This window comes from Oncorhynchus gorbuscha, linkage group LG03 (genome assembly GCF_021184085.1).
Source record: "Oncorhynchus gorbuscha isolate QuinsamMale2020 ecotype Even-year linkage group LG03, OgorEven_v1.0, whole genome shotgun sequence".
Lineage (NCBI taxonomy): Eukaryota > Metazoa > Chordata > Actinopteri > Salmoniformes > Salmonidae > Oncorhynchus > Oncorhynchus gorbuscha.
The window spans coordinates 64,637,744-64,653,521 of record NC_060175.1 but is presented as its reverse complement, the minus strand read 5'-3'; the positions used below and the strand labels follow the sequence as shown (position 1 = coordinate 64,653,521).

Here is a 15,778-nt window from a genome sequence, read left to right as displayed (position 1 = left end):
ACGGTAGGCTAAAAGACGATTACAGGCAGAGTTAGACAATCAGCCAGTGCCCCCTCCCTTTATTGACAGGCTCCCTTATCACACTTGCCAGAAAGCAGACGGCCACCAACTAGCCTCACCTTCCAAATTATGCCAGTTTAGAATTGTTAATCGTGCATTGACTGCCCTCGATATGCTTGCATTTCACACCCCGTGATGACATTTGATTTGAGGAGGGTTGGGGTGTATTTGATGACATATTTGGGGTCTTGGGGCTGGCTGGGAATGAGGTGTTTAGAATTTTTCCTTAATTTGAAGACCGTGACAGGTCGAGGAGGGGAAAAACAGTGCTACACATACGTGTGTTCAAGTTGGGGAGGAAACTATATCATCTTATTATAATGTAAATAAGGTGGCCAATAGGTTGATGACCCCCTCTACAAATGTGTGATAGCCTATCATCGGAGAAACTCGTGTTCCCTTAATGTCTTACCCCTGCTTTACAACTACTCAGGATTTCCCAAACAGTGAAAACACGTTAAAAAATCATGAAATATTGAGAAAACATGCAGTGCGATGTCAGTAGTGGATGTGTAGACTACACGGAGGAGGAGGGGGGCGACTTTCAGATGACATTGACGCTATGTAGATGGGAGTTGAGAATTGCGCTCCCCTGAACGTTTCTGGTTGTTGATGTTAGACAGTTGCACAAGGCGAAGCGGCTGCTTCTCGTGTTGATTCAGCCACCTCGTCAGCACCTAGCCGCTGGACAGCTCCCTGCAGCGGGGTACGTGCGCGCTCTCCTCTAAGACACTTTTGGCGCTTGTTCCAAGTCTTTTAATGGAAAGACAATATCTTTATGTTCCAAGTAAAACTGGAAGTTTACAACTTCAGGGGGAATCTACGGATACCTCGTTTCGAGATTTGTGGCAGGCAGCACATCGTCGGTGGCAGAGAGCACAGCTTTATTGTAAGTAAATTGAGTTATTTGGCGTGTGTGTGAATTACAATTGCGTGAATTGTTCATTGTAAGTGATAATGACGGTGATTAACTCGTATAGTTGAACGTGGCAGTATGGAACGTTGCTAACCCTAACTAATGACTTTAGACCATGTCTTATAGCCAATTAAATACAGCATGTGGCACTGCTGGTTAATTGAATGGTTCATAAAACTGTGTACATGTTTTGCCATATAGAAGTGCGTTTGGTTTTCTAATCATCGACTAGAATGGAAAACTATTTGTGCAGCCTGATGCGTAAAGCGTTATGCTTTGGGCATTCCTTTGTCTCCAATGCAATTGTGATCCAGTTTGGTTGAGACATTGCTGTTGGTTTTCCTGTCCACTAAAACCAGTGCATAGGTAATTAGTAAGCGTATCTGCACGTGTCAATCGCACGGTGTAATCGTTGCTCTCTCATATTGGATCTGCATATGTCATTCTCGAACGTTGTTTTTTTTGCGCGTGAGCTGGATCGCTTGGATTCTTATTAAACAACGTCAGAAAGTTTGTCATTGCAAATAATCATACATTCGGTGATGTGCACTCGATAACTGACTGTATTTCAATTGCAAATTGTGTTGATTTGTAAGAATATTGGGGGGGGGGGGGAGAAGTAGACTATACCCTAATCAATCTACGCACATCCCAATTGTCTGCGTTGCTTTATGGGGGAAAAACTCCTGTGCCATCATTGATTTTTTATGGCATTGTTTTGTCTCAGACTCTGCATTGCGTGTGTTTGGTGAGACGGTTATTAGTGTCTTGAGTGGAGTCGATGGAAAACATCTGACTTTAAAAATGCTTTTTAAATTAAGTAGCTTACAATTAGCTTGAACAGTCAAGCTCCATACAATGCCTGTAAATGGCATTGGATTCGTTCAAAAATTACATTCTCATTCTGGTGCTAATCAATTGTAAATGTCACCATGTTGTCTAATACATTTTCCAATTTGAGTGGGCTCTCAAAAACCGACCAATTACTCTATTCACCGATTCCAGGTTAACGGCAACTGACGAGCCGTGTCCCCATAGCGGTCACCTGCTTCCAGACATTTGGTTCAAAGGTTTTGGTCAAAAACCGCGAAACTGCTGTCTGTGTGGACTGGTGCTGAAGCTTCGCGTCCCAAGGCCAGGACCACTACAAATCGAGAGACATGGCGACGAACGGCACCAAAACGGATGGACAAGTAACAGAACTTAACGAAGTGGCAACTAATGACAAACCCAAGTCACTGGACGTGAAAAGCGACAAGACGAAAAAGGATCTTCCCGAAAGAGAAACCTGGGGAGGGAGATTCGATTTCCTGCTGTCGTGTGTAGGTTATGCAATTGGACTCGGAAACGTATGGAGATTTCCATACCTCTGTGGAAAAAACGGTGGAGGTAAACACGATTTTAAAAAGTCATTTAACGTAAAGTTCATTTCACTACTCAGTGAGTGCTTCGTCCTTTTCGAGCACTCGAATTATTATGTGAAATGAAGAGTGAATATGTCCCTCGTGTAAGAGCGCAGACATGCATTATTTTTATCCTAATTGAATTATTCCAATTGGGCTTGTAAGTAACATTCCATTGCATATGTGTGGTTTTATTCTGACATTTCTATTTGGATTGATTTCCTTGTGTCTATGCAGGAGCCTTCTTGATCCCCTATTTCTTGACACTCATATTCGCTGGGATGCCGCTGTTCCTGCTGGAGACGGCTCTTGGTCAATACACCTCAATTGGTGGGCTTGGAGTCTGGAAACTGGCTCCCGTGTTCAAAGGTATAAATTCTACTCGTGCAATGCTCTCTCTGTATCTTCTACTGTCATTTTGGGGGGGGGGGGGGGTATTTTCAATCAAATTCCTAATTGTCAGCTGGCCCACTTGTGCATTCAATCTTTATTGTGTGGTAGGCGGCCATAACCAGAAAAGATAGAGAGTTCTGCTGTGTAATTCTCCCTGAATATGCTGGAGCATTAGGAGCATGCACAAACCTGTCATCAATTTCCATCTCATAGGTGTTGGCCTTGCAGCAGCTGTCCTGTCCTTCTGGCTTAACATTTACTACATTGTCATCATTGCCTGGGCCATATACTATCTCTACAACTCATTTACCTCTGTAAGTACCGCCATTTTACCTCCTATAAGCCACATGGGGATGAGACAAACAAGTATTTCTCACTGGGGATCGTAAACATCCTTGATATCATGTGAGATCTCTCATTGTGTCGAGGAGGAAAACAGGCATTATCCTTCTTGTTTTTCAGGAACTTCCATGGAGCTCATGTGGCAACTCATGGAACACAGACAAATGTTACTCAAACTACAGTATTGTTGATAACACCAATCTTACCAGCGCGGTGATGGAGTTTTGGGAGTAAGACATTGGCTGCTTGTTTTTTTTCTTGATTTTTTTTTTCTTCAGCACGGCGTTACAGTACCCTGCATGCCTGCTTGAGGAGTGTAAAAGGAATGTCCCTTTGCTGCAAAGCATTCTCCCAGTGTGTATAATAGTCTTATTGTTGCTTATAGGCGCAACATGCATCAAATGACCGATGGCTTGGAAAAACCAGGGCAGATCCGAGCGCCACTGGCAATAACACTGGCCATCGCTTGGGTCCTGGTTTACTTCTGTATCTGGAAAGGGGTGAGCTGGACTGGCAAGGTAAGAGACTGGTTTCGCAAGGCAGATCTAGGTGTATGTAAAAGCTCTCTGGCAGTCAATGTGTGACAGTGATGCAATATGAATCGTTGTCATGTATTATTTATTTTTGACCTTTATTTAACCAGATAAGACCCATTGAGGTTAAAAACCTATTTTGCGAGGGCGACCTGGTACGAAGGCAAAACATGAAAATGACAGCGGGAGCATAACATATTAACAGAAAAATACAAAAAACACAAACGACAAAGTGTCACAAATTACAGATACAATTGAAGATTAAAAACAACTGCAGCTGTCAAAAACAGTGTTGTCGATAAGAGTCATATCACCTTCATTAATCATTTATATTGCACTGACTATTGTCCAGATTGATTTTAGAATGGGAGGAGATACATCAAACATTCAGTAATCATGTTCAGGCTCATGGTGCCTCCTCTCATGGGGGGGGGGGTGATGATAGGAGGGAGAGCAACAAGCCCTCTAAAATCTGGTTTTGTCCTTTCCTCTCCCCCTCAGTTGGAGCCTGTTCACTCCCTGTTGGTGCTACATTTCGGAAATCTAATGTGTCATGTGACCATAGCAAATAACATTTGTTGTGGTGGCAAAATGCTCCACCCACCTACGTTCTTTGCTCTAAAATCTCATAAGGGCTTTCATGTAAGCATAAAGAGATGGTGTCGAATCCATTTGGAGCTTCAATGAATTTCTTTACTAGATTTCTGTTGATTTATTTTCTTCTTTTATGCTGTTCTCTGTGTGAGAGTTTGGAGGACAAGACATCCATTGGTTTTCCTCTCTAGTGAATAGGCCTTTGTTGAAGCAGACTGAATTGCATATGTATTAACTCCATGGTTAACAGTTTTAACGTGCATTCCTTTGCTGCTGATGGTGACTCGTTGATTACATTTTCTAGGTTGTGTACTTCTCGGCCACGTATCCCTATTTCATGCTATTCATTCTGTTCTGCCGTGGAGTGACTCTACCTGGAGCTATGGATGGCATTCTCTTCTATATCACCCCTAACTTTGAAAAACTAAAAGAATCTGAGGTAATGATTGAACTTACCATTCTATGTAAGATAAATACTGGCATGTGAATCAACCATTTTTCAGCCTCCTTTGTCAAACGGCTAAATGGTTATTTCCCCTTGTCAGGTATGGCTGGATGCTGCCACTCAGATATTTTTCTCCTACGGTTTGGGACTGGGCTCACTGATAGCTCTTGGGAGCTATAACCCTTTTAATAATAATGTTTACAGGTAAGATGGAGGTAGACTTCTATGAAATGGAAAGATACTGTATGAGGCAAGACTTTGAAAAGGCAACCATGAGACCAGTATACCTTAACGCAGGGGTCGGCAATATATATATTAGGATTTTATTTTTCATTTTTCAAAAAATGATAAAATCACCAGAAATTCAGCTCAAGTGTTGTTTAATTGAGGAGATCTGTTCCCAAGTACCCCCGCAAAACAAAAGAGACATATGTGATCGTGTCTCAATGGAATCAAGGTATGAAATTATTATTATTTTCAAATACAATCTATTTCTGGGCTGAGTTGTGGTCAATTTCCAGTGTACAGATTATTATGTTCCAGCCCCCTGACCATCCGCTCCGACAAAAATCGTCCCACGGCTGAATCTAGTTGCCTACCTCTGCCTCAACAGTATATGTGGACCTTACTGTTAGCCATTTACAATGAGAAGCCTAGATTAACGTTATTATAATCAATACAGTGATTCAGTCTAGTATGGGGTCCTTCATACAGCTTTGGATGTGCATCGCATAAATAAAAGAAGATTAGGCAAAGATTTCACATCCTCCCCAAACAGTCCATCCTTGGTCCTATGTCCCACAAATTGCTCATCAGTTATATAATCATGCAGCCTCAACTTGCATTTATTTCAGTGTACTTGTTTACTTGTTGTTGCTTATTAGCGGCCCAATATTATTTAGCTATAGACCAAACATTATATCATGCAATTTGGTTTGTAAATAAGGGTTGATTTTTGGAAAACTCTTCTTTGCAAATAGGAGCTTGGGATCCATTAAAAATGGCCATTGCATTATTTCATATATAAGTATTACTGTGATATTAATTTGGAATGTTGCACAAAAACACATTTCACTTTGTTTTACTATCTCATTGCACACCTTTTGTGGCCAGCATCAATATATTATTAAGCAGGGATATGTTTTCAACTCAGCAATAATAAGGAATAAGCTCTCTCTCCTGAGAAAGGCCTTTTTAGGAATCCATGATGATGCTACAGAAGAGATGACAGATCACCATAAGCTCTGACAACAGGGACGTTTTCATGTTTCCTTTCCACAGAGACTCTATCATAGTTTGCTGCATCAACTCCTTCACCAGCATGTTTGCTGGCTTTGTCATCTTCTCTATTGTGGGCTTCATGGCGAACGTGACTAAGAGGCCCATAGAAGAAGTTGCAGCTTCAGGTAAACACAATGCTCCCTCTGTAATTGCACCATCAGCGCACAATAGGGGGCTGTCTATTCTGACTTCTGCTCGCAGCAATCTAAGTCTAATAATTCACCTCTGCTTCTACCTCAATCCACACAGAGAAACACAGCCGTAAGAAACTGTGAGCCAATGTGTTGTGTTGTGTGTTTGGTATGCAGGTCCAGGCCTGGCTTTCCTGGCCTACCCTGAGGCTGTGACCCAGCTGCCTGTCTCCCCTCTCTGGGCTATCTTGTTCTTCTCCATGCTGCTGATGCTGGGGATTGACAGTCAGGTAAGGCTGTTTTCATAGTCTGCTCTGCAATCTCTTGGTGCTTTAGCCCAATCCTCTCAGTATCATTGCCATGCCATGTCAGGGGAGTTAGCTAAAGCAACTATAGGTCTAGGACCAGGCTAGTCTGACCTAAATATGTAAGCACAGGTACATATCCAGCTGTTTTTCCCTGGTCTCTCTCCACATGAGAAGCTCATTTCAGGTTTTTTTTGCTAATGGACAGATACAGATGAGCCTAGACTTTTACTGTCAACCCTTTTTAATACAACTATGTCACCTCTCTCTTGGCCCCCTGGTGCTCTGTTGTCATGAATTTAGCTTGTGTATGATATTTGGGTTACCGCAAGGCCACTGAGTCTGCAAGCAATGATACTAAACTCTGCTACTCATCTTTACATGGAACAGATAAATCCCAAGTTGACACACTAGTGCTCTTCTTTTGTGACTAACCTTTTCTTTAAATGGAATTGTAAATATTCACACTGGAAGGGAAATGGCTATTTTGCATGTTGGAGTTATATTTCTAAGGTGACTGCCAAAATGAGGTCTCTAGTACAAAAAAACTATAACAGCGGTTGTTTTTTAACTGTTTATTTAGGAAGTTCTAGATAACATACTGGTTATCATATTGTATGGCTTTCCATAATCTTAATTCATTCAATATAATCCATCAATGTCCATAATCTTGGTTATTAGTTACAACTGTTACATGGTTATCATACTACTACATGAACAACAATGTTCTAAATAAAAGAAATGTATATTTACCCATTGGGTAAAATTAAAGTACAACAATGATACTATGCTTCAAGGGATCCATGTCCCGGTAATTGTAGGTGCTTACATTTTTTTTGGTCCTTTGAAGTTTTTATTTCATAGAAATACTAATTTACCAAATTATGCAATTGATAAAACATGAAAATACAAACAGGAGCAAGACTATCAATGATAGTATAAACATTGAAGTGAAATTGACAGCATTTTAGCGATATTAAATATGATTAAAATCTGTTCATATACACCCCCAGGAGGAATATGACACTTTAAAAAAAAATCTCTGACAAGCGACCACTTAGATATGTTATTTTTATGTTTTCATAAATTCTTAGAATGTTTGGGAATTTGTGAAAATTCTATAGCAATATAGAGTGGGAAAGCGGCGGTGCGTTCTGGACAATGAATAGACACTGCACCAAATAAAAAAATCTGGCACGTCCAGGACCGGAGTCTACGCAAACCATAGCTACAGTAGGCCTTTATGCAAACAAGCCATTTGCCATCATTCACTATGAACTGGAATGTGTGTTAACAGGCAGTTGCAAAAACGTGACTTTAGATCATTAGAATGCATCCGCCAAAAGCCACAAAATATACCTGAATGGATCTCTGCAAATATGTCAATACCACAGGAGTCCTCTTACATTTGCGAACTTTACAGTCCTATTGATCAAGCGACTATGAAAAGATAGGCTCTCTCTCCCCTCAGTTAAGCGCACATCAACAACGACAAGTTCAACAACTAATGCTAGCCAGAGCAAGATGAGCTAAAATGTAACTAAGGAACATTAGATAAACCCTCTCAAACTTTTTCAGCTAGGTGACCGTCAAAATTGCACTGAAACATGATGGGGAATTGTAGCCTACTTGTCCTTCTGTAGCTTGCTTGCAACCCATCATCCAAGCTAACTGGCTAAAGTCGGCTAGCTTGCTTGCAACCTACTTTGAGACACAAATGAGAAAACAGGTGACCATTTTACTCGCCCTAGCAGAGCTGGTTAGGTTGTTCACATGTTATCTAGAGCGTTTGTGACTAACTATAACTTTTTTAGCCTACATTTACTGACACCAGTCATATTCAGTGCGTTTTCATGTTTGTAAATTCATCTGTTATTTTACGCTATGGCACACTCAGACGAGAGTGTTTTGAAATCGGAGTAGGTAGCCAGAGTGAATTTGTGAACGCAAAATATATGCTAACTGGATAACAGTCGTTCACGTTCTTGCTAGCTAAGCAAAACACATCTCTAACTGTGTATAACCACCAACAATTATATGAGGGGAAAAAGTCAGTCACTCACCCACTCCTCCAATGACATGACATGACATCCTCTTAGCAGCTAGCTAGTTAATGTTAGGCTCCATGTTTTTAGCTTGCTACATAAATAGATACGCTATCCTATTAGCCACGTTATTTGTTTTTGTATTTGTATACAAAGCAGCAGCTACTCTTCCTGGGGTCCAGCAAAATTAAGGCAATACATTGACAGACATCCCAACACACTGTGTGCCCTCAGGCCCCTACTCCACCACTACCACATATCTACAGTACTAAATCTATGTGTATGTATAGTGCGTATGTTATCGTGTGTGTGTGTGTGTGTGTGTGTGTGTGTGTGTGTGTGTGTGTGTGTGTGTGTGTGTGTGTGTGTGTGTGTGTGTGTGTGTGTGTGCGTGTGCGTGCGTGCGTGCGTGCGTGCGTGTGTGCGTGCGTGCGTGCGTGCGTGCATGTGTGCGTGTGTGTGTGTGTGTATATGCATGTGTGTGTGCCAATGTTTGTGTTGCTTCACAGTCCCAAGCTGTTCCATAAGGTGTTTTTTTAATCTAATTTTTCTGCTTGCGTCAGTTACTTGATGTGGAATAGAGTTCCATGTAGTCATGGCTCTATGTAGTACTGTGTTCCACCCATAGTCTGTTCTGAACTTGGGGAATGTGAAGAGAACTCTTGTAGGTTATGCATGGGTGTCCGAGCTGTGTGTCAGTAGTTTGGACAGACAGCTCTGCGCATTCAGCATGTCAATACCTCTCATAAATAACAGTGGTGATGAAGTCGATCTCTCCTCCACTTTCAGCCAGGAGAGATTGACATGCATATTATTAATATTAGCTCTCTGTGTACATTCAAGGGCCAGCCTGCTGCCCTGTTCAGAGCCAATTGCAATTTTCCTAAGTCCTTTTTTGTGGCACCTGACCACACGACTGAACAGTGGTCAAGGTGTGACAAAACTAGGGCCTGTAGGACCTGCCTTGTTGATAGTGTTGTTAAGAAGGCAGAGCATCACATTATTATAGACAGACTTCTCCCCATCTGACCTACTACTGTATCAATATGTTTTTACAATCTAGTGTTACTCCAAGCAGTTTAGTCATCACAACTTGCTCAATTTACACATTATTTATTACAAGATTTAGTTGAGGTTTAGGGTTTAGTGAATGTTTTGTTCCAAATACAATGTTTTTAGTTTTAGAAATATTTAGGGCTAACTTATTCCTTGCCACCCACTCTGAAACTAACTGAAGCTCTTTGTTGAGTATTGCAGACATTTCAGTCGCTGTAGTAGCTGATGTGTATAGTGTTGAGTCATCCGCATACATAGAGACTCTGGTTTTACTCAAAGTCAGTGGCATGCCGGTAAAAATTTAAAACAGCAAGGGGCCTAAACAGCTACCCTGGTGAATTCCTGATTCTAACTGGATTATATTTGAAAGGCTTCCATTGAAGAACACCCTCTGTGTTCTGTTAGACGAGTAACTTTTTATCCACATTAGAGCAAGGAGTGTAAAGCCATAACACATATGTTTTTCCAGCAGCAGACTATAATCAATAATGTCAGAAGCTGCACTGAAGTCTAACAAAATACCCCCCACAATCATTTTATCATCAGTTTCTCTGAGCCAATCATCAGTCATTTGTGTAAGTGCGGTGCTTGTTGAGTGTTCCTACCTATAAGCATACTGAATTCTGTTGTCAATTTGCTTACTGTGAAATAGCATTGTATCTGGTCAAACACATTTTTTTCCAGAAGTTTGATTGGTTGGCTATTTAAGCCAGTAAAGGGGGCTTAACTATTCTTTGGTAGCGGAATGTCTTTAGCTTCCATCCAGGCCTGAGGGCACACACTTTCTAGTAGGCTTAAATTGAAGATGTGGTAATATCGTCTGCTATTATCCTCAGTAATTTTCCATCTAGATTGTCAGTTGGTGGTTTGTCATTGTTGATAGACAAACAATCATTTTTTCACCTCTTCCACGCGACTTTTACGGATTTCAAAAGTACAATTCTTGTCTTTCATAATTTGGTCCGATATACTTGGATGTGTGGTGTCAGCGTTTGTTGCTGGCATGTCTGACTTGTAAACATTGCCCTTGCTAGTTTGATGGTATTGAAATTCCCAGCCTTAGTTACAGTTGTCTGTTTTTGTCCAAAATATAGAGTCATTTAAACTGAAACAGTGCATCCTGAATGGAGGCAGCAAATAATGTACCAAGCCAGCTGTGATTTACAATATTTCTTGGACTACCGAGAAATGTATTGGTGATTTATATTAATCATGCATTGAACTGCATCCGTCTATTCTGCCAACAATGTCTATGTGTACATCATGGAATGCTGAGTCAAATATAACCTATTTTTAAAACCTCTTATGAAGTTAGTTTTGTAGCATAAACTGGGAATTTTATATTTTTGAATGATATTTTGATTGTCTGCTTGTTTCATATCTGAAAAGTAGTTAAAATGCTGTTAGTTCCACTGTAAGTGCTTCATTACATAGATACTAAGCAAAATACTGTAAATCTCTCCCCTTTGTGACTGAGCATCCACCCCCTTTGTGTGTCTGTGTGTGTGTGTGTGTGTCTGTGTGGGTAGTTCTGCACGGTAGAAGGCTTTATCACAGCTCTGGTGGATGAGTTTCCCAGGGCACTGAGGGGCAGGAGAGAGCTCTTCATCGCTGCTGTCTGCCTGGTATCGTACCTGATTGGCCTATCCAACATCACACAGGTACAACACTCTATCTCTCTCTCTCTCTCTGAACTACAAAACCTCTGCTCTCTCTCTCTCTCTCTCTCTCTCTCTCTCTCTCTCTCTCTCTTTCTCTCATCATTAGTCAACCATCAGATTGAGCTACAAAAACCTCCAAGCTCAATTTGAATTACATTTGTTAGCACTATCGCTGTCTAATTTTATTTAAAAAAATAACAGATTTGTTTCGAGTTGAAAATGAATCCCAAACACCATCAAGAAAGCAAAATCATTTTTTGATAGGATGTTCTCTGTGATTCTTAATGTCAACTTTTAGGGCAGTAGTGTATCTGTACAGGCACTCCAGTTATCAGTTCCTCATCCTGAGATGAGGATATGAATATAATGTAAAGACCACAGACCATATGGTTTTCTCACCGTAGTAAGACTCACCCTTCTGTGTTGTGTCACCAGGGAGGCCTGTACGTGTTCAAGCTCTTCGACTACTACTCTGCCAGTGGGATGTGTCTCCTCTTCCTGGTCTTCTTTGAGTGCATCTCCATATCCTGGTTCTATGGTGGGTAGAGTCTCTAGACAACGTCAAATACACATAGTACAATAGATACATTATTGCAGTGAACGGTATGCATCAGAAACACCCTATTTCAGCATTACGAAATGACTTGTTACAGTGATGTGCGCTCAGGCAAGAGGCGATGAGCAACGAACGAACTAGACACACTAGTTAAATCTGAAGGTTGAATGATCAAATAAACTCCCACTTGTCCAGAGACATTAGTCCACCTTCAAACCCTGTTGACCCTCAGGGACATCAACGATGCTCACGTGTCCTACACTACACCAGCTCTCCTCCCTCATTACAATTCATGGCAGACGAGTGGAAAATTGGAAGAAATTGAATTTGAATATTTTGATAACACAGTCATTTGTCCCGCAGGTGTGAACAAATTCTATGACAACATCCAGGAGATGATTGGCTACAAGCCCTGTATCTGGTGGAAGCTGTGCTGGGTTTGTTTCACCCCTCTCATCGTGGCCGTAAGTAGTACACCATACACATCCAATAGAACATCCAGTACCATGACATGAACGAAAATAACATTTCATATCAATATGACCTGCCTCAAGCAATTTTGAGGCAGAGAAAGAAAGTGTCTGAGAAGAGGTGGTGTCAGGATTAATAAGGATCGTACCATGTCTCCCACAGGGGGTGTTCTTGTTCAGTGCAGTCCAAATGGTTCCTCTCACCTTGAACAACTACGTGTTCCCTGCCTGGGGCCAGGGAGTGGGCTGGCTCATGGCTCTGTCCTCCATGGTCCTCATCCCTGGATACATGGTCTACATGTACCTCGGACTCAAGGGCACCTGGAAAGAGGTAATCTACATAATGATTTATGGATATGAGGCAGCAGGTAGCCTAGTGGTTAGAGCATTGGGCCAGTAACCGTAAAGGTTTCTAGATCGAATCCCTGAGCTGACAAGGTAAGAATCGGTCGTTCTGCCCCTGAACAAGGCAGTTAACCTACACTGTCATTGTAAAAAATCATTTGTTCTGAACTGACTTGCCTTGTTAAATGAAAAAATGTGGAATGTTCCCCCCATTCTCTAAGAGCAAGAGAATAAAGGCAATTTGGTGATGATTGATACGTAACCCAAATGGTTTATTATCATGTCATTAAGTAGTAAATAGATCATTTCAGTCAGGTTCTGCTCTCTGGACATGTTGAAGATGCATTCATTGTGTTACTTAATGAACTGTTTTGTTGTGATTCTTTCTCAGCGCCTACGGATAATGTTCCAGCCTCCTGCAGTGGTCCGACGGCCACAGGAAAATGGACCCGAGACAGTGGTTGCCGAGACCAACATTGCTAGTCCCTCTAACGCGGCCAACCCAACTAGTCCATCCAACCCGGTTAGTCCTGCCAATCCAACTGCTACAAGCCCGGTTGCTGCAGCCCCGGCCAACCCAGCACCTTCAGCCATTCCAGCTATGGCTAGCCCTGTGAACCCAACTAGTCCGACCGTTCCAGCTGTCCCTACCGTCCCTGCCACTCCAGCCAACCCGACCAGCCCTACCAGCCCAACACCCAATCCGGTTAGCCCAACGGCAAAAGAGACGACCATCCCGCCACCCAACATAGTGAGCTCAACAAACCTGACCAACGCTGAGGGCAATGTCTAGACAGGGCAAAACCCTCATGGAGATTGTGTAGTCAACGGCGAACATTACAAAGGACTTCCAAGATTTTAATTGATTCACCTACCTCCAGGGGCAATATCTGATCAAACCGGATTTTAAAATCATGTTTAATTTTTCTGCATTTGTAAAACCAACCCGTTAATGTCTTTTTATTGGTATGCATTAAAAATTCTAAAATCAAAGACTGTTAGTGTTCACAAAAACTACCGTAATCTGAGTAAAAATATGTAAACAAACTGTGTAATACTGTGAGAAAAGAAAACAACTATTGAAAATAGAATAGCAATTTGTTCAATATCTTCATGAACCAAGTAAATACAGTGTGACTATAGTAGAGATGAAGTACAAGTGAACAAAATTGTCAACATGGGAGAGTGCAAGGGACGGAGTCAAATTATTGTGGTTGTTTACTAAGCCTCACACAGTCATCTCTTTACAAAACTTTGTACTCTGTGAGGCTGATTACAGGCCACATGGCAATGAGGGAACTCTGATGAAGAAGCACAATGCCAATAAGAAGTTTAAAGTCTATGAACCCTGGAATTATCCAGTATATCTGTTGCAAAAGATTTTGTGTGTGAGAGAGACTGTGATTTTATCTTCCTTTTTTTAGTAAAAAAATGAACTTTTATGTGACAAACATTTTTAGAATTATTTTTAATATGTTTTCTACTATAAATATTGTGACCGAGGACCAAAATTGTAGGCAGACGAAAGCAAAAACGATCTATGCCATGTAGTGTTTGGTTTGAAAAACACAGGGTATCAAAAACATACAAAAAAATACATGCAAACGCACAGGGTATAGAAAAGTGATTTACAAACATTGACTATCCCATCGATGCTGACAGTCAAGCCTGTTTACCTTTTTTTGCATGCTTTCCTCAGGAACATCGAAGAAAAATTCCAAAATGTCTCCTGACAGATCTAAGACGAGAACAGAGAAGGCCTTAAGCCAGTTATCAACCGATTTATACCAAGCCATAGTCTGTTTGCATGACTGGGCAGATCTCCAGAATATCACTTTGTACACTAGCAAACAATATTGGACCAACTCTATGTTTAAAAATATTCCTTTTTATTTCACTTTATGTGTAATGATCAATTATACTTTGATCAATTTGTATTCAGCAATACAAATGTAGATGTATAGTTGCAGGCCAGTAGAAGAGTGGTCTGTTTCTCTTTTTCTTTTCGTTGTCTTTGCTTTACTAGTAAAAAGCTCAAAGCTTTAATTTCCATAGACATTTGACATGGCGTGTTAAGACCATGCTAGTTGGCTTATATGGCTTATATACAGCAGTGAAAAGCATCTGGTCGAACAAAACGTGTTTACTTTGAAAAGCAAAACAACCAAGTGAAAATGTGAAATGGCTACAGTTCCTGTCCTGTGAATTTTGTATAAAGTTACTCGACCACAGTTTTCTCTGGAACTTTGTTGTAAAACTGTACTGTGTAAAACATGTAACTGTGAATGTCTGTAATACATTGGAAGTTATTGTCTAAATGTTGAAAAAAAATTCTAAAGAGTTGCTGTTTTCTGCAATAATAGTTTGATCACAGAAACTAAAGCACATATCTTACAGAAATATACGAAATGAGGATGACAATGAAGATATTGACGATTATATTCAAAATAGAAACTATGTCTAGTAAAAAAAATCACATTGTTTTGTTTATTTTTAACTGTCTCACTGCCTAATGCACAACATAATATAAACATGATATGTGTTTAAATGGTGTCATATGATAAAGCACGATTGTCATGTTATACAAAAAGAAAAAAGCTGAAAAAATAAATAATTATAGAAAATATGAATAACTGTCCTGCATATGTTCACTACTGCGCTCGAGCATAATGTTATGTATGCCGTACTGTAGCTTTTGATGTCATGAAATTAGGTCACCATAATAGACCTCTCAAATGCTATATTCTGCATCAAACCTCAGAATAGTAGTAATTGGCAATTGTTTTGAATCTCTGAACAGAGACAATAGATATGTGTACTGACATTTGTAAAGAATAGATTTACACAATTAAGAAAATGCTGTCTAGAATAAAAACAAGTAAGGATGTATAGCAAATAAAGCAAGAATGGAAAAGCATATAAAGGCAATTGCTAATTGCTAAAGCCATGGAGTTGTACTATAGAACCAGGTGGGAGACAAAAAATGCAATGTACAGTGACATCAGAAAGTATTCACACCCTTTTACTTTTTCCACATTTTGTTGTGCTACAAAGTAAGATTCAATTGGATTTAATTGTCATTTTAAATTGTCACATTTAATATGAAAGTTGAAGAATATTTGTAAAAATGTGTAAAAAAATATATATATATATGAAAAATAAAACACTAATATATTTTGATTAAATAAGTATTCAACCACCTGAGTACATGTTAGAATCCCCTCCGGAAAGCAATTACAGTC

The 15,778-nt window shown here is 40.4% G+C and overlaps 1 protein-coding gene across 2 annotated transcripts; it reads left to right on the top strand.

Moving 5' to 3' along the window:
• The first annotated feature begins 544 nt into the window (after positions 1-544).
• Positions 545-15,162, top strand: LOC124031701 (sodium- and chloride-dependent GABA transporter 1-like). Of its 2 annotated transcripts, none has more exons than XM_046343284.1 (15): positions 545-949; positions 1,982-2,365; positions 2,617-2,748; positions 2,986-3,086; positions 3,235-3,344; positions 3,500-3,632; positions 4,546-4,680; positions 4,787-4,890; positions 5,968-6,092; positions 6,276-6,388; positions 11,034-11,165; positions 11,601-11,703; positions 12,085-12,185; positions 12,355-12,522; positions 12,928-15,162. In XM_046343284.1, exons 2-15 carry the CDS (start codon positions 2,137-2,139, stop codon positions 13,327-13,329), a joined length of 2,088 nt encoding a protein of 695 aa, XP_046199240.1. In that variant the 5' UTR covers positions 545-949; positions 1,982-2,136; the 3' UTR covers positions 13,330-15,162. The 2 variants fall into 2 exon arrangements, with proteins under 2 accessions (XP_046199240.1, XP_046199241.1); XM_046343285.1 differs by lacking the exon at positions 545-949 and adding an exon at positions 1,630-1,724.
• Positions 15,163-15,778: the final 616 nt, after the last annotated feature.

Coding starts and splice junctions, on each gene's coding strand:
- LOC124031701 (XM_046343284.1), top strand. CDS start 2,137: ATGGCGACGAACGGCACCAAAACGGATGGACAAGTAACAGAACTTAAC. Junction 6,093..6,275: donor AGAAGAAGTTGCAGCTTCAG/GTAAACACAATG, acceptor TTTGGTATGCAG/GTCCAGGCCTGGCTTTCCTG. Junction 12,186..12,354: donor TCACCCCTCTCATCGTGGCC/GTAAGTAGTACA, acceptor TGTCTCCCACAG/GGGGTGTTCTTGTTCAGTGC.